The 20,992-nt window shown below is 38.2% G+C and overlaps 1 protein-coding gene across 1 annotated transcript; it reads right to left on the bottom strand.

Annotated features, from left to right (window-relative positions):
- Nucleotides 1–3,332: 3,332 nt before the first annotated feature.
- Alb (albumin) lies at nucleotides 3,333–20,134 on the bottom strand. The gene is made up of 15 exons (XM_052735975.1): nucleotides 20,005–20,134; nucleotides 19,265–19,322; nucleotides 18,202–18,334; nucleotides 15,612–15,823; nucleotides 14,873–15,005; nucleotides 13,762–13,859; nucleotides 12,233–12,362; nucleotides 10,881–11,095; nucleotides 9,268–9,400; nucleotides 8,156–8,253; nucleotides 6,863–7,001; nucleotides 6,327–6,550; nucleotides 5,201–5,333; nucleotides 4,568–4,635; nucleotides 3,333–3,480 (listed from the first exon to the last, which is right to left on the bottom strand). Exons 1-14 carry the CDS (start codon nucleotides 20,081–20,083, stop codon nucleotides 4,594–4,596), a joined length of 1,827 nt encoding a protein of 608 aa, XP_052591935.1. The 5' UTR covers nucleotides 20,084–20,134; the 3' UTR covers nucleotides 3,333–3,480; nucleotides 4,568–4,593.
- Between the last annotated feature and the right edge of the window lie 858 nt (nucleotides 20,135–20,992).

Here is a 20,992-nt window from a genome sequence, read left to right as displayed (position 1 = left end):
GATTGAACAAATGTATAAATTGAGGGCAGATAGTGGGAGAAAATCCCCACTATCAAAAGAAGAGTTATGGATCAGCCAGAGGGTAAGTTCAGATGAGCCCTGTGGTTCGGAAATGGAGTCAGAGTTATCAGGTGGAACTCATATACACACAGATGATAGGTGGATAGATAGATAGATAGATAGATAGATAGATAGATAGATAGATAGATAGATAGATAGATAGAAGAGAGATATAGATGATAGATTACATATGTGTACATATATATATATACACACACACACACACACACACACACACACACACATACTTAATGTTTCTTGGCTCTATTCTCTACAAAGTCATAGAAATAGTGAGCCCTCACTAGTAAGGGACAAAGCCTCTCAGATCTTTGCAATACCATTCTTTAATGAAAGGAATCAGGGCTGCTTTGAAATGGCTGCTCTAAGGACTGAGAATGGAAAACACAGAATCTGTAGCATCTTGTAGTGTCAGGAAGCGAAAAATACTTAAAAATGAAAAATGCAGTATAGCACAAATTCTAATTGGTCTTAATAAAACTCAGAGCCAGGTATCAGGGTAAATGCCGAAAGATCAGAGAGACAAAGGACCAAGCCACAGTTACCTCTCATCTCACCAACTCTTTAGCCAAAAAGACTGAGTTCCTGTCTCCTCCTGCCTTATATTCCTTTCTCCATCCAGCCATAACACTTCCTCTCTCAACCTCCCTAGTGCTGGGGTTAAAGGCATGTGTGCCTACCAAGTACTGGGAACAAAAGAATGAGATCCCAAGTGCTGGAATTAAAGGTGTGTGCCACCACAACCTGGCCTCTATGAGTAACTAGTGGCTGGTATTGCCCTCTGATGCTTGGGAAAGCTTTATTTGTTAGAGCATACACAAAATATCACCACAATGCAGACACCTGAAAGGCATACTATAGCCAACCTGAAAGGAGGCCAAACATCCAAAGTTGTGAGTAATTTGAGTAATAAAATATATAACTGCATTATTGCCCCCAATCCAGAAAGAATATTGTGTTCATTTTGGTATAAATAATTGAATAACTGTGAAGGAAATCTGTCTTCCTCAAGAATTCTAATGAGGGATGTACATGGCTCCCTTCCAGAAGTTTAATATCTTTCATTCCTCATATTCTGGGTGAGCTGTATAAAGGTTTGCTTCCCCAAAAAGACTATGTAAAGGTAAAAGTAATAACTTCACAGGGAAGATACTTGGTAAACCCACCTTTAAAGAAATAAGTCATTAATCTAACATCCCAGTATTAAATCATATTGAAATCATATCATGTCCTCAGTGTGTTATGTGATCAACTTTACATACACATGCACACACAAACACACACAGGGACAGACACAAACACACACACACACACACACACACACACACACACACACACACACACACACACACACACCCCCCAGTGGGCCTGCAATATTCTGGTAGCCCAGCCTTCTGAATCACGAAGCAAAATACAGAGACAAACAGCTAGATGATAGACAGATGGGAATTATCCCCCAAAGGCTGCTCTCCCAAAACCAGAGCTGACCTGGGCTCGTCAGTTTCAGATGTTGACTCTATGGGGAGCAGGAGAAGTGGAGGCTCAGGGAAGAGTGCACTGTGGAGCACAATTCTCTCTAAGTGTGAAGTTCCCCTTTGGTATCTAGGAGTGGTTACCGAGGCAGTGTCTTCCAGATAGTGCATCTAGACCTGGCCCCAATTTTTTTTCTTTTTTTTTCTTTTATTTTACAATACAATTCAGTTCTACATATCAGCCACAGATTCCCTTGTTCTCCCCCCTCCCGCCCCCCTCCCCTTCCCCCCAGCCCACACCTCATTCCCACCTCCTCCAGGGCAAAGCCTCCCCCATGGACTGAGATCAACCTGGTAGACTCAGTCCAGGTAGGTCCAGTACCCTCCTCCCAGGCCGAGCCAAGTGACCCTGCATAAGCCCCAGGTTTCAAACAGCCAACTCATGCAATGAGCACAGGACCCGGTCCTATTGCCTGGATGCCTCCCAAACAGATCAAGCCAATCAACTGTCTCACCCATTCAGAGGGCCTGATCCAGTTGGGGGCCCCTCAGCCATTGGTTCATAGTTCATGTGTTTCCATTTGTTTGGTTATTTGTCCCTGTGCTTTATCCAACCTTGGTCTCAACAATTTTCGCTCATATAAACCCTCCTCATTCTCGCTAATTGGACTCCCGGAGCTCCACCCGGGGCCTACCCATGGATCTCTGCATTAGATCTGGCCCCTATTGGTCCAGTTGAATAGCAATACATTACTAAATTGTCTGCTATACTTCCTTGTTTCCACCAGGCCAAGTCCCAATCTTCATTCTGTCCTTCTAGTCTTTCTCCTGCCTTGGACACTTTCATCAGGAGGCCAAAGCACAGGTTGAGGGAGACGTGAGTGTGGCATTTAAGAGGATTGAAAAGGACCTTTCTTTACATGTGGTCTCCTCATCTTTTCAGGTATCATGCTTTAAATGAAACTATAAAGGATCACTAAGAGCCAGTTGTTGAATAATAGGCACAATTTGAAACCAAAGATATAAAATGAAAATTTCATATGGCTATAAATGACTATGATTATAAATTCATAGACAATGCTTGGGTTAAGTCTACAAAATTCATAGACCAGAATTTATATGCGCAATCGCCTCCTGGGACAGAGAAAAGAATCTAGCATTGAATATAACTTGTAAATTTTTATATGAGTTTTTCATCACCCAACTCTTGTGCTTCCTCAATCCAGTGTCCTTCAGCACCCCTCCAGATCACCCAGTCCCTTCTTCCAACAATGCTTCTTGAGGCTTTATGCTATCATCCTGAACTGTAGTAAATTTTTCTCAGTCACTTACTTAATCAGTTCACTGAGCCACCTTTAAAGCCATTCCTGTCTCCTTTGTCCCCAACTCATTCTTAGAATCCCACTGACAAAGGAAAGTCATGGTTCATAAGCTTTTAGTCTCTCATTCAGAGCTCTAATAATGTTGAAATTAGTTTATATGCTCACTGCCCACAACTCAGGAGAATATTGATATTTATTTTCATCAGGTTGCCCATAAGGAGCTATATTCTCTGCTGAGGGAAAGAAGAGAGAAAACTGAGTGTTTCCCAGAGCCTACATACAAGGTTTTGAGGGTGAAGAGTACCTGAGGGTTTCCCAGAGCCTACAAGGCTGTGGAGGTGAAGAGTACCTGAGTGTTTCCTAGAGCCTACAAGGACGTGGCGGTGAAGAGCACCTGAGAGTTTCCTAGAGCCTGTCAGGGGGAGCATGCCTTTGGAAAATATAGTCGTGAACAACAGAGTAGATTCTTTTCATTTTTTATTTATTGCAGTACAGAGAAAAGAAGTCAAATGTTTAAAGAAATTTGTGTTCCTTAGGATGTTGATTTTACACCAACAGAAAAGACGAGTAAGGCTTGAGTCTTCATGTCTCTCTTTTTCTCGGGTAGACTGAAAAACAGAAAGGGAAATGTAAGTGCTCTTTTCAAAATGGAATATGTTTTCCAAATCTATTTTTAGAAATGTTGAATCTCTTAGATTTTTGTTGCAATTTTCCCCAGTGTAGACAGCCTAAGCATGATCTACATTTAGCTGAACTCCCTCACTCAGGGGCAGATGATACACTGTTGCATGCTCTGACACCTCCTCTTCATCACTGGTCCCATCAGGGCCCTCAAGTGTCAAAGTTAGAGGTCTCACCATTTCTCAAGATCTACTTATTCCTTAATTTATTAAAAATGAAAGCTGTCTTCTCAGAATGCAACAAAATTTCCTTTTCCTTCTAAAATGGAAATAATTTTGAAATAACCCTGTATCTGTAGGTTCTTTGCTTGAATACACAATAAGTATGTGTTTTGATATGGAGGAACAATTTTCTTTTGTTATCTTATTCCATTGTAGGTCTGTTTTTTAAATTCTCTTCCAAAATATTTCAAACAAAATTGATCAACATAGCTATTGTTCAATTATCTACATTTTCAAAGGAAGCTGTTTCGAAGTAGGAATAGCTTGGCATGTGACACATCAGAGATTCAGAAGCAGATTATTTACTATGAAACAGGAACCCCCATAAAACAGCTACATTGAATCTTCTGGTGAAACTAATTGACAGAATTATTGGCTCAAACTCTGCAGAATCAACAATACACAACTGTTTTGACTTTAAAAATGTTCTTTCATATGGCTTCAGTTTTATTCTTAGGCTACCCTTGACTGGGCTAACATGTGTGACTCCATGTAGTACACCATGTAAGTCATAACAGAGCTGTGATTAAGTCCTCAGCTCTGGTGTGAATTCTCCAGTTTGGCTCCTTCTCTTCCTAGTTTGGATGCCCCTTGGGTAAATTGCACTGATCTAGACCTTTATGTATTCATTTTCTTATCTGAAAATGGAACCCAAATCAGTGAACATATGTGAGGGCCTAAGAGTGGTGGCAGGTGCTAGTCTACATGGCTCTTGCCAAATGGTCAGCAAATCTTAGCCATTTTAGGAAAAATGATTATGATTACTTTTTTTTAAAATCCCAAATACACTTACCTGAGATACTTGTGATTATGATGTGTTTAGGCTAAGGCAGCTTGGCTTGCAGCAACAAGTTTTGGGCCCTGAACACACACACAAAAAAGATAGATGTTAGAAAAACGTTAGAAAGACTATTAGAATTTACACTTCCACAGTGTTAACAAAGTAAATTCACATGCCTTGTATCACTTAACTACAGTTCTCCTAGAACTCTTAAAGCAAAGCTCACTGATACCTGTTGTATCCAAAAGAATAAAATAAACTCTTGTTAGGCCATAGGGGGAAATGTGAAATGATTCAGACATGGAACTGGAAATGTTCACCTCTCGTGTATGAAATTAGTCAATTCAAAATGTAACATTTCAAGACAAGGTTTAAATGAGTTAATGATTCTGGGCTTTACAAATATTTCTATGTTCTTAAGTGTCATACACTTGGAACTGAATGGCTTTTACAAACATTTTGTATGCTACAGTGTGGTAGGACATAAAAATTAAGAACTATGTAAGTCAGTTTGTATTACAGTTCTGTAGTGAACACAATCTAGATTGATCACATTATTCAGCTTATGAGTGTCTCAGCCCCAACCTGACCAAATGCACAAAAAAATGGAAATTGAACATATCAAAATGCAAAAAGCTCTATTACGTCTTCAGAGAAGCAGGCCTCCTTGTCGTCAGCCTTGCAGCACTTATCCAAGAAAGCTGCAAATTCGCCCATCACAGTCTTCAACTGGTCACCTGTAGCCTTGGGTTTGTGTTTCACCAGCTCAGCAAGTGCACTGCATTAGGACAGAGAGCAGGAAGAACAAGGAAATGTTGACTCCCATGCATGAAACCAAGACATCAAGGATGGCAAAGTCACAGTTCAAGGTTACAAATCTTGGAGCCAAGTGACTTTGGCTTCTAGGACTAAGCACACCATTGCCAACCTTAATATTCTTGACTACGTGTGAGGGCAATAAGTGCACTAAGCTAGGACTGGATCAGATAGAATAATCAGTGTAAGTCACTCTGTGTTTTATGTAGTTTCCAGAAATTTCCTGAAAAACTTCTCTCTTTGCACTTAATATACAGAATATGGCTCTCTAACATCTGCGCCATTTGAAGCTAATAATGGGGATGTTATAAGAATTAAAACAAGCCAAGCAAGAAGAGACTGCTGGGTCTCTGTCATTGATATTTGTAGAGCAAACAGTGCCGGAGAAAAAGAGTTTTGTAGGGGATGAGTCTGGTAACACGGTCTGGACCACCATCACAGGTCCCCAGAGGTGATGACAACCTCTTGCTACATTTCATGCTGTTGTAACCTCTCACAAGAGCATTGAAGAGTCCACCCTCCTATGTGCATTTCCAGCTGTTTCTTTTCCTATTCTCAGAAGTCACACCTGTAGCCTTGTCTTGTCTCTGCTATGGCTTCATCATGGAACAATTACAGATAATTATTCATACCTTGAAATAAATTCTTCTATGATTTCTAGGGCCAATTTTATATCTATATAAGTTCACCAGTTAACTGTTTAGCATTTTCTACTGTGCCTCAACTGGAATTGTAGTCTTCTGTGGTTTTTATGCACAGTACTAAAGATATTTTATTTGAAAGATTTCAATACATTTTTTTCACATAGAAAAAAGTTGACACTCTTTCAACTCAATAAGGCCAACATCGAAACAATTCTCTCTAAGGTATGTAATCACTGCATCAATAAAACTATCCAATTGACAGTTCTCTCTGTCTATACTACAGACCTCTGCAATAAGAAAATATGGCTCACGTTTGTTTCTTCATCTGCTTCTCCTTCTCTGGAAGTGTGCAGATATCAGCATGGAAGGTAAAAGTCTCAGCTTTAAATTCCTTGGGAACATATGTTTCATCAACAGGCAGAGCAGAGAAGCATGGCCGCCTTTCCACCACAGATCCAGTACAGCACTTGGTGACCTGCTCACTCACTGGGGTCTTCTCATGAAGCACACATACACGGTTCAGGATTGCAGCCAGCTAAGGAACAGGCAGGCAGAGGAGCAGAACAGTCAATAGATCCACAGACACTCACTTTCTGATGCACTAAAAGAATTGCCATATTGAATTAATAACTGTGAATTCAGCCTTGATTGCCATAGTGATTTATTTATCTTTGAAACCAAATATATGACTTATAAAAATTCTCTTTCAGTTAAATATAGGTGCCCATATCAGCTACCATATACACATGCACATATCAGCACACCCTTGCTCCTAAAAGTCAGATTTATCAAAGTCTAAAGACAAAAGCCCAGCACTGCTGACTTTATCGTAGTTTAAAAGACTCACATAGTCTTCCACGCAGGGCAGTCTCTTTTCTTCAGGAAGCGCGCAGCACTTGCTGCCCACTTTTCCTAGGTTTCTTGCAGCTTCCACAAGAGTTGGAGTCGACACCTGAGGTGCTTTCTGGGTGTAACGTACTAGGAGCCTGTTATAAAAAAATAACTTATTTGTTTCTATCCAGACAGGAAACTAGTCTGGTGTAAAATATTTCAACAAGAGAAAATTTACCCCAAGTCAACTAAGATATTTTTTCCACATGAACCAAAGTTCTTCACTTCCAGGATGATAGTACAGTATTAGAGGAAGGCCTTGTCCTGAGCTACTAACTAGGTGACCATGAAAACTCCCTGGAGCATATGATCTTAGTCTTAGATCTGTACTAAAATCATAAGGAAGTGAGTTATATTTCTCTAGTCTAACAGTATTAATGAACTTGGTGTTGCTTGAAATAAATTATATCACAAACTTACACATATCAACACTATGATAAACTTAAAAAAATGGCTGGTTTAATAAAAAACAGTGCAAGGATTAAACCAAAGGAACTAATGTGACTGCCTGGTACATTATCTAGCATCTAATAACATCTAGTATTTAATAATGCACCATAATAATAAAAGTCAGTGTATGACTGTAGTCTACTCAAGTGAAGAAATCATGTCAACTCCAAAGGCTAGAGTTAGAAGAATGCTAAAATGTAAATGACCTGAATAAGGAATAATGTGTCTTCACTTTACCTCCATAGATAAGGTTTTATGGAATTGGGACATTACTCCAGCAGGGCATTCAGTCTCTATCTCTTCTAGGAATGAAATTCCATAGGAATACAATGTCACACACAACTATCAAAGTTTAGGTTTAATTCCCAAGTTCTAATGTTTCCCAAAGGGAACCCTTATTCATGTAACATTTGAATGTTATCTAAATCTTTTGTTATATTTTTGTGTTCAGCATTTCTATCAATTCTTGAGCTTCTGCTGTCCAAAGCATGCTACTTCTTGTTCTACCATAGATCATTGTACTGTTTGCTCATAAACTCTACCTACCCTTCAAAGGATACTCCCAGTTCTAAGGTATCAAGGTTTCCTATGAGCCCTCAAAACTGTATACACCCAAAAGACCAGTGTTTTATATTATACAGGGATATAGTCCTCTCCTATAAAGGAAGTTATCTACTCTCCAGATTATTTGATACATAGGGATTAACAATAATATGTTTTTATTACTAAGACCATATATTGGGTGACCTAAACGTTGTTTTAAATAATTACAAATTGACCAAGGGGAAAAACTACTCACGCATTTTGGAATCCATACTCGCCAAGCTTCTCAAAAAGTTCACAGTTAGCTTTGACTAAGCTCTTAGGCTCCTCTACAAGAGGCTGAAATTCATCAAGCTGCAACATAAAAGAATTGTGTTTATAGCATCCTTCCTGAGAGCCCAAAGAAGGTTACTTGCATTTCTCCCTTCCTTCTGTCCAAAGACACTTCAGGAGATCTTCCCTGTCATGTCTGTCACATTACATTTAAATTGTTCTTTTTATTTGCAACATTATTTGGTGCAAGTCGAAAAGAATCTTCAGGCTCTGGAATTGAATGGCTGTGTTTGAACCAGGTCACCTGACATGTTTTCTTGTGCAACAGTTCTTCCAATGTCTAAGCTTCAGACTGATCCCCTCTACAGGGGTATTATGTGTACTTAACTAGTGGATGAAATTAAAATCACACCTAATGAACAGCAGACCTTCAATAGACAGGGCCATCATTTTCAGGCAATCTCTCTAGTTGGATCTTGAGGTCTCTGAGATGAGAAATTCTACTTCCAGACTCAGTCACAGAGTGATGCCTGGTATTCAGCAGCTTCTTTGTAAAATATGATTCTCTTCTGGCCCCAAATAGGTCAGAAACCAGTGTGTGTTGACCGAAACCCTGACGTCCTCCACAACAAACTTGCTCCAAAACCTTCTCCAAAATGTTTGAAAGTATTTTAAAGTAGTAGAGTATACAAACTCCTTTGAGACATTATTGCTAATAGCGAACAATTTGGGGTATCAGGTTAACTGTCTTCAAATCTAAATTAAATAAATCTCTTTTAGTTGGCATTTGAATTTACTCTATATTATTTTCAAGAGTATGAAAAGGGAAAAAAACTATGATAATGATTTTATGCAAGTAAAGATTCCTTCCTTTCTTCAAACCTTCCCTTTCTAGAGTGATTATTAGAAGTTTCCTTACATTTTATCCAGTGTTTATCCTATAATGATTAATAACTTTAAGAGCTCAGGCTTGCCTACATCTCAAGAAAATATCTGAATTAACCTATATATCAGTTCTCATTAGTCCATCACTTCCTTTCTCCTTGTAGGAAGTGCTGCCAGGAGCTGCTGTGCTCTTGGCCTGTGGAAACCTACCACTTTGCCGTAGCATGCATGAGGATCAGCTTCAGCACAGCACTTCTCCAATGTGGCTTCATATTTCTTAGCAAGTCTCAGCAACAAGGCAACAGAGTAGTCAGGGTGCCTTTTTGAGTATTCATTCAAAAACCTAATGAAGATGAACATACAGAGTTAAATAGATGAGGAAGTAACAGATTGACATAAGTAATCTCAATAGTGATTTACATTCCAGGCGTCCTGCATTGGAATGAGCTCCATGCAGGAAACTAAGCAGCAAGAAGTTGAGACCAGATATAACTCTTCCCAGGTTCAGCTTTCCCACCACGATGTATTTTACTGTTCTGCAGGGGCAACTTATTAACACTATCAGTGCATTAACCTCCTCCAAATAGAAGGGAAAGAAGGATAGCATCTCTCTAACAACGTGGGTTGGGATAAATACATGGCACACTCTATCACAGCACACAGAGACTGGTGCATATCAAATGGTTGATTCATAGTTATTTTTACTGTATATCTAGTTTGTTTTGAATTATGTCTACAAAGTATCTCAGCAAATGGGTAAATAGAGACAATGCTGAAAGTTCCTTTTTCTTCTACATATAAGTAAAATCTTTTATCAAGTACTATCTAGTGCATAGGGTACAATCATAATCTAATAATAAAACAATATAATTAATTGTTGCAGTTACTGGAAACATATAGATATAGTCATTTGTTATTAATTGTATCCTGTCTTGCTACACTGAGACATTCTGGTCTTTTCAAAGAAATATGAAACAGCTAGTATCATATTGATGTTTATATGTATATGTTTGTGTTTTATATACATAAATATCAATATGACACTAGTTTAGATAGATAGATAGATAGATAGATAGATAGATAGATAGATAGATAGATAGATATTCTTCCTGTAATCACACAGATGAATAGATATAGGTGGACAGGTAAGGAGATAGTTAAATAATACAGAATATGTTCAAATGCATTAGATAAGAAATCTACTTATGCCGGGCGGTGGTGGCGCACGCCTTTAATCCCAGCACTCGGGAGGCAGAGCCAGGCGGATCTCTGTGAGTTCGAGGCCAGCCTGGGCTACCAAGTGAGTTCCAGGAGAGGCGCAAAGCTACACAGAGAAACCCTGTCTCGAAAAACCAAAAAAAAAAAAAAAAAAAAAAAAGAAATCTACTTATAAGAATGATTAAGTAATAAATCCAATTTATATACTCATGGAATATTTCTAAAGATTTCCAGAAATATCCCTGTGAGGTAAGGAACATTGAGTTTATGCTAAATTCACGTGTGATTTCATAATAATATGTTAAATTACTTAACATACTTTTCAGGTAAATTTTAAAGGCTGAGAATGACAAGGGTGAACAAATTTCCTGGGAGCCACAGAAGTCATGGTAACTCCAAAGAAAGCTTGGTGTAGCTTCCTAATTTATTCAGTTCTGCCAAAACTATGAAAGGAGCCAGGCATGGTGGCACACGCCATTAATCCCAGCACTTGGGAGTCTAGCCTGGTCTACATAGTGAGTTCCAGGACAGTCAGAACTACACACACAGTGAGACCCGATCTCAAAAACAAAACAAAACCTATGAAAGGAAAGGCAAATACTCACTTGCCCAGGAAGATATCTTTGGCCTCAGCATAGTTCTTGCACACTTCACTATCCTCAACAAAATCAGCAGCCAATGAAGGCAGATCAGTAGGCATGTCATCATTTTCTACCTCACCAAGGCAGTGGGATTTCTGCAACACTGGTTTGTCACAGCAAGCCTGCAGTTTGCTAGAGATAGATGCTTGGTTTTCGCACATGTACTTGGCAAGCTCCGCCTGTAAGAAAGGAAAACAAATGTTTAGAGAAGTTATCTTTGCTACATGTTTTTCCCATACACCTTTGTTATGTGGGTAAAGCATATTCATCCTGCTCTAGACCATACATAACCAAAGCGGCTTCTGCAAACACATTCTCACCCACATAGTGCTTCAGAGCCTGCAGACTCAAGATGCTGTGAATAAAACACTTAGATTCAAGAAAGACTGTTCAGGAACAAGTCGTTTATTTATTTATTTAAATTGATTAGCTTTGATGGTTTATTAATTTATGTTTCTATGACTGAGATACTTTAGGTTATTTTTTCCACAAAATTTAGTGCTAGCCGGGCCGTGGTGGCGCACGCCTTTAATCCCAGCACTCGGGAGGCAGAGGCAGGAGGATCTCTGTGAGTTCGAGGCCAGCCTGGTCTACAAAGTGAGTTCCAGGAAAGGCGCAAAACTACAGAGAAACCCTGTCTCGAAAAACCAAAAAAAAAAAAAAAATTAGTGCTATTTTCCAAAGTATTCCTCCCAAATTAAGGTGGGTATTTTAAAACTAAAACTGTTGAGCAGAGTTACAGGCCCTGCTTACATACATAACATATCAATCTTAAGTTTTCCAGGGTTATAGTAGCAGAAGAAGATTTGGTTGTATTTTTAATCTTTAGAAGGGGGAAGTGAAGGATATAGTAATACAACTTTGGAGAAAGTGAGGTCACAGCAAAGATTTATGTACTTAACCCACAGTTAATTAGGGGAGAGACTATGGAGGAAAAACTGCACCAATTTTTAAAAGCCTCTCCAATCTGTGGGGTCTCCAGCCCCGCTTCTCTCCCCAAAACATCTTAGAAATCTATATTTGTAACTGTTCTTTTTCCCTTTAAGCCTCCTTAGAATGTAGCTGAACAGAAGAGATTCAGGTCATTTAACAATTCAGAAAACTGTTTTGGGTTGTTTTTTTTCTGTTTGTTTTTGTTTTGTTCTGGGTTTTTTGTTTGTTTGTTTGTTTGTTTGTTTTTTCTGGAAAGTGTCACAAAGCAAGGAAAGCTTGGTAGAATAAAGGAGAGCCCAGAGACCAAGTCAACCACTATCAGTATTCACAGATGCAGCCAAACACATCCACTCACTGACTGTGAGCATGTAACAACTCCTTACCCTGTCATCTGCGCATTCAAGCAGGTCACCATGGCAGCACTCCTGGGTGATTTTGGTAAGGTCTGTTGCCAATTTGCTAATTTCTGTGAAGTCAGCATTGGGGAATTTCTGGCTCAAACGAGCTACTGCCCTAAAAAGAAAATTTCCCCATCAAAGAATTATTATCATGTTGTATTTGTAAGCAGTGAAAAGATACCATTTATAACAAGGAAATTCAAAACTGAAATGAAGAAAATTATAAAAATTCACTAGTTCTTACAATACAAGTTCTGACACAATAGTTAATAGTTACATTTTCCTTTGGCAGAATTATCTACTGAAAGAATGTGGGTGGTGCATGGAAAGCCAATGCCTCATAAAATTAAAATCAAAGAGGAATTCCTAAAAGGGTGGCTGTCTGAGGGGCATCAAGTTTTGAGTCCTCACCTGGCTTCTGTCCCGGGCTTGGTCACATCTTAGCAATGTGACCACAAACAGGCTTTAGATTTTAAAGTGTTACAACACACTAAATTAAAAGATCCATGAAGTTAAATTACATAATGACATGACAGTGTTTTCTTATCTGGAAATGAAGATTCATCATCTTTTGTCTTAAATAAGACATACCTTTCTGAATTCTAAATGTCTGTGGAGGGAAAAAATTCCCGAACTTCTAGAGAATTAGAGAGTTTATATCATGGATCCTTCTGCCAAGAAATTGTTCCAGCAGATAGCCTCTAAGCGCTATGGCAAGATGTAAAAAGCCAAGATCTTCATTATTTCAAAAAAAAATTTTCAGTTCTATAGCTCTGATAAAGAAACTTGTTTGCAAGAACCAATCATAGCACATGTAACAGTGTGTTGTTTCATGTTGGAGTTGCTATATTTATTGATCTGATTGGCTTTAAGAATTTGGATATTAAGGATGACTCAGTGAGGATAATTCCTGCTGACAGTCTCTAGAGAACACGCACAGTGTCTGTCATCTCCATTTTCTCTCCTGGTGGGTTGATTCACTATTGACAAACAGGAGAGGTGCTAGAGGGGCGGGCACATTAGTCTTGACTTACATATTAAAGGATGCTCCCGGACTCAGCTACGTGATATAAAAGCAAGAGAGGGTGGAGCAAACACATGAGATTAGGGACAGAAGTGGAGTTGTAAGAAAAGTCAAAGTAATAACTCCAAATTGGTTGATGGCTGAATTCTATTATCCAGACATTAAACAGTCAATTTCTGATTAAGGGAAAATAAATTAAGTAAATTAATTACATTGACTGCGACTGTATGTTTTTAATCTTTTAAAATGAGATTCCTGGTCTTTATAAACAGGAGGGATCTAATTATCTGTCTTCTGTTAGACAAAAATCAAGTCTTCTAAGTTCTTTGACAATTTAAAACAAAAACACTGAGACAAAATTGTCAAATTATTATGGTTATTCTGATTTCACCGCTATCAACTTTTTGTGAAGTACGCTATAAATGCACAATCTTGTAGACAGGACATTTATCATTATCAAGATGTGAACTGTGATATAAAAAACATGTACCATGCTTTGAAAGCTCTCTCTCCAAATTTCTGAATACTGGAGCACTTCAGTCTTTGGTGGACAGATGAAGACAACGCTTTCTCCTTCAGAGCATCAAGCTACAAAAAGAAATCCAGTTGAAAAAAATTGGAAAAGGTAATTTCTACACACACACACACACACACACACACACACACACACACACACACACACACCTTCAAAACTTCAGACAGCTCTGTGCCAAAATAACTTGTTTGGGTGGGGAGTTGAAATCAGGACCTTGTGCATGTTAGGCAAGGGCTCTGCTGCTGAGTTGCACCCTCCCTCCCAATGGAAATTTTAAAAGATAATTTACACCTGAATTCACAAGTACTCCTTTTGACATGTGATTATTTTGATACCTAAGGGAACAAAAATCAGTCTGGTCATAGTGGAGGATTCTAGATACTTAAAAAGCAGTATAGAGATATTGCCAGGGGAAGGGTCCTGATATGTATAGTAATACCCAGGGCGAGTGTGTGTGTGTGTGTGTGTGTGTGTGTGTGTGTGTGTGTGTGTGTATATATATATATATATATATATATATATATATATATATATAAAGTAGTGACTTTTTAATTGTGTAACTAATTCATCTAAGTCCCTACTTCATCACCTTTCATAAAATGAGTAAAAGTGCCTAAGAAAAACAAATGATTCACATAATAAATATTGATGGAAGGAAGGAATGGATTCCAACATCTAGCCTCAGTAAAATGCACTGCTTTGAATTTTATTTCCATTAAAATGTCCCAAAGAAGGATTAGAAAATAAAAAGCAAAAAAACAAACAAACTAGCCCTTGCTGTCCAGTGTGACAAATGCTATTATACTCCAGAAGTCACCACCATAAAGAATGGGAAGACAAGTAAACACACACCCAAGAATTCCCTCTCTAGACCATCACTGCTAAATCTTAGAAGGAAGAAAGGTATTAGAACTAAAATCCATTGGTAACTTAGAGCGAAGAAGGTTTTCTAATGACATACAGAAGTCTCATTCAGAGATTCAGATTTCCTAAATCAACGGTAAGACGGTCAAATCTCTGGGTTTGGTATACAGAGGAGTTCTGTCCCCATCTTCCCAGGGGTCACCTTTGGTGTCAAGCAGGCAGCTTTGTCAGCTTCTGCACAGCACTCAGTCATGATGGCACTGTACTTCTCAGCATAGTAAAGGAGCTCTGGGCCATAGAAGTAAGGATGTCTTCTGCCGACTTCATACACATAGCTGAGTTATGGAAAAAGAAGAAAGCAGGCAATCATTTCCCACAGCACATAACACTACAGAAATCATCAGTCAGCCCCAACCCAAAGATTTGTAATTGACCAATTTTACTCATTGTGGCCATGAGTGATGGCCTGTCTCTGTTCTTCTCAAGTGAGAGAAGGTAGATTAAATTTGTGTATCTGCGTGCAAATATTTACATGTGCATATTTTCGGTAAATAGTTAAATTTAGGTGATGCAACATTGCTGACTAAAATGAAATTTACACAGAGAACATGAACATTACACACACACACACACACACACACACACACACACACACACACAAACACACACACACCACTTCAGAATATTTTAGAACTTCTCAATCTCAGATTTTTCACACAGACCATATCTGTTTTCAGGATCAAAATATCCTTGTTTTGTTTTATTATCATTGTGCTTAGTTTTATGGTATCAAATATTATATTTTTAAAAAATCACCTCAAGGTAAAACCTTCCCAGTCTTGATGATGGTTATTTGGGGTTTTGATGACTATTAGCATAAGGGTTACTGGTGGAGCTATTGCCCAGCTTCTAATTTAAAACATAGATATCTGTTTACTTACTGTCCCATAAATGAGGCAGCATTTTCGTGAAAGGAGGTGCACATGGCCTCAGCATCTGGCCTCACAAATGGGGGCAGGTTGGGGTTGTCATCCCTGTGTTGCACGAAACATTCGTTTCTTTCGGGTTCTTGTTTCGTACAGCAGTCAGCCAGTTCACCATAGTTTTCACGAAGACTTGGAAGGGAACAGAGCTTGTCTCCAAAAAGAGTTTGCTAAGTGGGAAACAGAAGCTGTCAAATTCCTGCCAGTACCTGACTTTCTCTATAACCAAAGAGCAATGTAAAAAACTGAATGTGTGGATAAAACTTGGTTATGAAAGTAAGTACCTTGTGTGTAGGTATATAGATGATATGTGCCTATATTGAAACATCACATGACACCTTGAAATATATCCAATTTTATGTTTTTATATACCACTTAAATAAATTTAAGTATGAAATTTTGTTAATGATATAATTTTTTTTAAACTCTGAAGCAAAAAAAAATTGTATGAAATCCAGATATTTTCCTCTGATTGGTCTATTTTTGGGTAATTTTTGTAATAGCCAAGTGCCACAGTACTGTGTTTGGTGAATAAAACAGAAAAACAAATAGCTAATGGCCTTAAAGAATGTTGCCCTACATGTTTTCTGTCTGGCACTAAAAGCTAGAAGAAAAGTCACTATAATAAAATAAAATCAAGGGAAGCTAGGACTTGAGGGAGCATGTGCATTCATGCTCAGGAGCAGCGTATTCACACAACTTCTCATGTGGTCTGCTCCTTTTGAAGAAGCCCAAGGTTTTGGTAGGTTTCCTGTCAAACTGAGGAATAACACAATCTACTATAAATAAGGAATGCATTAAAATACAGATATCCTCTTTATTCTAGAAACAACGCCCATTCCAAAAGACTTCATTTGTTAAATAATCCCTCCCTTCCTCATTCATTTTTAATTACAAAAGTCATTTAAAATCGTGGAAATTTTACTGATCTAACCAGAAATTATTAACTTTCAAAAGTGTACTTTTAGGAATATCAAGGTAGAACTGTAGTATTTTGTGTGAATCACTAACTCTGCAATGAGAGGAAAAGGTTTCCAGAAGAAAGCAAAAAGAAAGGGCCTAGAGACACATTTGAAAAATGGCTTTGCCTATATATTAAGCAGTCAGAGAAGCTCAGGCCTCAGGTTCTGAAGCCCTACCTGTAAATTGCTGAACTTCTTCTAAATGACTGAAAACCCCACATTTTAATTATGGATAAAATATTCATGTCCCTAAAACAGAAATAAAGAGCTATACTATAATTTTACCCAAGTAACCAAATAGCATAGTAATCAGCTGATGCATTCTGAAGATTAGCATAGTACCATTATGTCAAGAAAACATTAGCCCTCCTAGGCTACTGTAGCATTGCCTGTAATAATCAAAATGTATGAACAGCCTAAACAGGCACCAGCAGATGAATGGATAAAGAAAATGTGGGTGGGCAGATAAAAGTGTGGTGTATACACACTAGGGATTACGGTCAGCCTTTAAAGAGGAACGTTCTGCAACTGGCACCAACATGGGCCAACCTGGAGGACATGTTGGGAAGTGCAATAAGCCAGTCACAGAAAGACACGTTCTGTGTGGTTCTACTCAGATAAGATACCTAAAACAGTTCAATTCACAGAATCCAAAAGGCGTGATGGCTGCCAGAGAGAAGAGGGACTCAGTGACTGATCATGTAGCATAGCCTCTCGGATAATCAAGATAAATTCTAGGAATCTGCTTGATGGTATTGTGGTTATTGTCAGTTACAATAAGAGGGTAGAGGGCTTTCACCACACAAAAAAAAAATAATACATAAAAGCATGCTATTGCTATTTGCCTCTGTGAACAGAAAGCAGATTTTAGAGCTTGGAAAAAATTGTACAAATAACAAATTGCCATTAAAAATATTATAATTGCTATCTGTAGCCTCCAAGAATTTTTTAACTTGTGAACATGGCTCGAATGTCTCCACTTACTTGCAACTTTGATCATTTAATAATTTTTAATGCTTCTTTTCTTATTTGAAATTACTTTATAATTACATCATTTCTTCCTTCCCTTTTCTCCCTCCATATCTGCCCACATATGCCCCCTTATTCTCTTTCAGAACTATGACCTCATTTCTCATTAATCCTAAATAGAGCCTGTTAGTCTGTATAATGTTACTTGTATGCATGTTTTCAGGGCTGACCATTGGTATTGAACTAACCAATTGGTTCTCTCTTCCCTGGAGAAGCCAGTTTCTCCTGCTCTCAGCATTCCTTGTTTGCCTGCAGTTCTTTGTGTAGGGTTGAGGCCCTGTGGTCTTTCATCCACCCTGGCACGTCTATTGTGTTGTTACTGTTAAGCTCACATTTGGCCAGTCATGTTGGTGAGACATTTTGAATCTAGCTTCTGACATTACTAGGAGACAATCTCATAGCAAAATCCCAGTTCCTCTGGCTCTAACAATCATTCTGCCCCCTCTTCCACAGTGTTCCCTGGGCCTTAGATGTGGGAGAAAGTATTTGTTTTCCCTTGAAACACTCAGAATTACATAAAAAGGGCAAAGGGATCCTCAAAATCAGAATGTACTTACAATTGATTTGTCACAGTTTGCAGCAGACTCGTCAGCAGCACATGTTTTTGCAAATTCGGTTATTTCATTCACTAATTTCACATGTTCTTCATATGGGCATTTCTGGAGATGCTGGGCAAGGGTGACCAGGACTCTGAAAACAGACATAGAAATAAAATTTTACTGTGAAGTAATTGGCTTTCCTAAACAGCAAATTGTGTATGTGTATACCATCTATATTTTGTCTATCTTTCTTAGAACTCTCTAGAAAGCCTATTTCTGTCAGCTATTCTCTGAGGCATAACCAGGAAGAGGTGCCTTTCCAAGCAAAAGGAACATGGATTACTATCATGCTGAAGTATAGACACATATGTGTGTCAGTAGATTTATGAACATGGGGCAAACAAGTAAACTATGTTCTAAATACATTTCATTGTCAAGGCTAGACATTATGTAAGTCCTTTGAGTTATTTCTTTTCTAATCCATATACCCCGCTGTTAATCGGGGGTATATGACACTATTGAACTTTTAAATATAAACTTCTCATTTTTACTACATTAAAACATTTTGGAGGTTGGGGATGTGACTTTATTATAGATCACTTGTTTCACATGTGTGAGTCCCCAGTACTACAAAGACAAAATAATCTTCTCAAAATAGCATGGGGTCTTATTGTGTAAAGAAGAATTAGCAAGTTAGCCTCTCAAGGAGCTATATATCATAGGCCTTTCCAGAAGCAAAACTAAGATTCCATTCTTCACAAGTTTAAAGTGGGCTCCAGAATCTCATTCTCCAGTAAAGCAGCTATTAGCCACAAGTTAATAGATATATTTAATTAATGATAAATAACATTTGAATGTGTGCTCCTCAGTTAGACTTGCTATGTTTCAAGTGCCCAGTAACCATGTGTCCTCTGGCTGCCATATGCTCAACACAGGTCCACAGTTTTTCCTCCAATGGAGATATTTCTGTTGGACAGTGCTGCCCTACGATTTTGCAAGCTCAAGGTGGGAAAAAGGGCAATTTAGAACTGGAACTAATACTACCAGAAACATTAAATTGACTTTCAACATTTTAACTTACAGGCCTTTGAAATGTTGTTCTCCCAAATCATTAAATCGATGAGCAATCTCACTCTTGTCTGCAGGAACAGGGAGACAAAAAACACAAAATATATTTAAAGATGGGTGACAGTAACCAATTATAATGCTGCTTTTCACACTTCTTTCCACACACTTAGGCTATTCCTTTACTTTAAGACACTGGCCTCTGATCTCTACAAAAACCATGAATCTGCCAATGACTCCTTCCTTCTACATTTAAAGAACTGCCCTTTCACCACGAACACTGCTTTAAAACTGTTTATAGCTTGCATCCAAACCTGAGAGTCAATGCTTTTGTCATGTCTCTAAGGATCTACTAAGACAATCTGAAATGAAAGTCAATACAAATGGAAGCCCCATTCATAAAATTAACAACACACACATTTAGTTTTTAGTACAGCATGGTAGAGTAAACAGACCTTCGAGACTGTGAAGATTCTGGCTTCAGCTGTATTCAGTATAGTTTAAGTCACTCTGCCTAGTATGTCTTCAAAATTAAAAGAAATGTAAAACTAAACTTTAAAAAAATCACCTCATTATTATCACCTAAGATGTCTAAAGTATATTAATAATATAACCACACAAGGGTTCTCAGATGCAAAAAATCATCAAAGTCTAGAAATAAGCACTAAAGGAAACCTTAACTCTCTCAAAATGCAGGGCTTCCGTTACTAGGAAATTAAGATAAAAGTGGAGCAGTAAAAAAAATAAAATTCTTACGTGCATCTCGTCGAAACACACCCCTGGAAAAAGCAGAGCCAGAGACAAAGAGGAGGAGGAGGAAGGTCACCCACTTCATTGTGCCAGAGGCTTGTGGGGTTGATAGGAAAGGTGAGATGTGTGCAGGAAAATCTGCTCTAATATACTTCTTTAACCAATAACTGCAGATCATTAACCAGACTCAACTCGCATTCCATTGGTTCCTACCCAATTACAAAATCATACAATCTTTGCCAAAAAGTTGTTTGACTAAAATCCCTTGCGTGTGTTTGCCATCTGGAGCTGTTTTCCCCAGAAGCCTTTGTCAGTTCATTAAAGTTATGTAAAATATCAAAGTTTACATAAGAGTTTAAACTGTTCACAACTATTGTTCCTTACTGTGCTCTGTATCTCCCATTTGAACATTTTGGTTTGGGCCTTTGCATGGAAACATGACGTATTTTAAAAGCTAAGAACTGAATTACATGTATTACTCATTCTAAATATGCTTTTATCTATCAGTAATAAGGAATTTGCATGAGGAAAGGGAGAAGCTGATTATAGGTTTTCCATGTCTTTCTCATCCTTTCTAAATTAGAATCTCCCATAAAGCTCACATTGCCTCAAATGTAAACTGAGAAAAAGTCAGAGCAATAAGAACAATCATGGAGGATGTTTAGAAGTTTTGTGTCACCATCCCAGCTCTGGCTGTGTGTGAAACAGGTCTGCTGTGGAATATTTTCATCTGATATGAATCTCTTTCTTGGGATTTTTTTTTTAGAAGAACACACACCTAAATGATAGTGATGGTGGTCTTTGCCACTGTGACATACTTTCTCTGACACAATAGAAAGATAATTAGTAGCAGACCAGTTGTCTTACTTACCTCAAAAAGTGAGTTAGTCAAGACTGTCATCCAAATTGTCCCCATGGTACCTACACGTACAGAGACCACTGAGTGGCCAGAAAAGCATTCTTTTTTCATACCTAGTTGACAGTGAAAGAAATT

Source organism: Peromyscus californicus, unplaced genomic scaffold (assembly GCF_007827085.1).
Source record: "Peromyscus californicus insignis strain IS unplaced genomic scaffold, ASM782708v3 Scaffold_13__1_contigs__length_99412109, whole genome shotgun sequence".
Classification (NCBI taxonomy): Eukaryota; Metazoa; Chordata; class Mammalia; order Rodentia; family Cricetidae; genus Peromyscus; species Peromyscus californicus.
The sequence above is the reverse complement of the archived record's forward strand: the minus strand, read 5'-3'. Positions and strand labels throughout refer to the sequence as shown.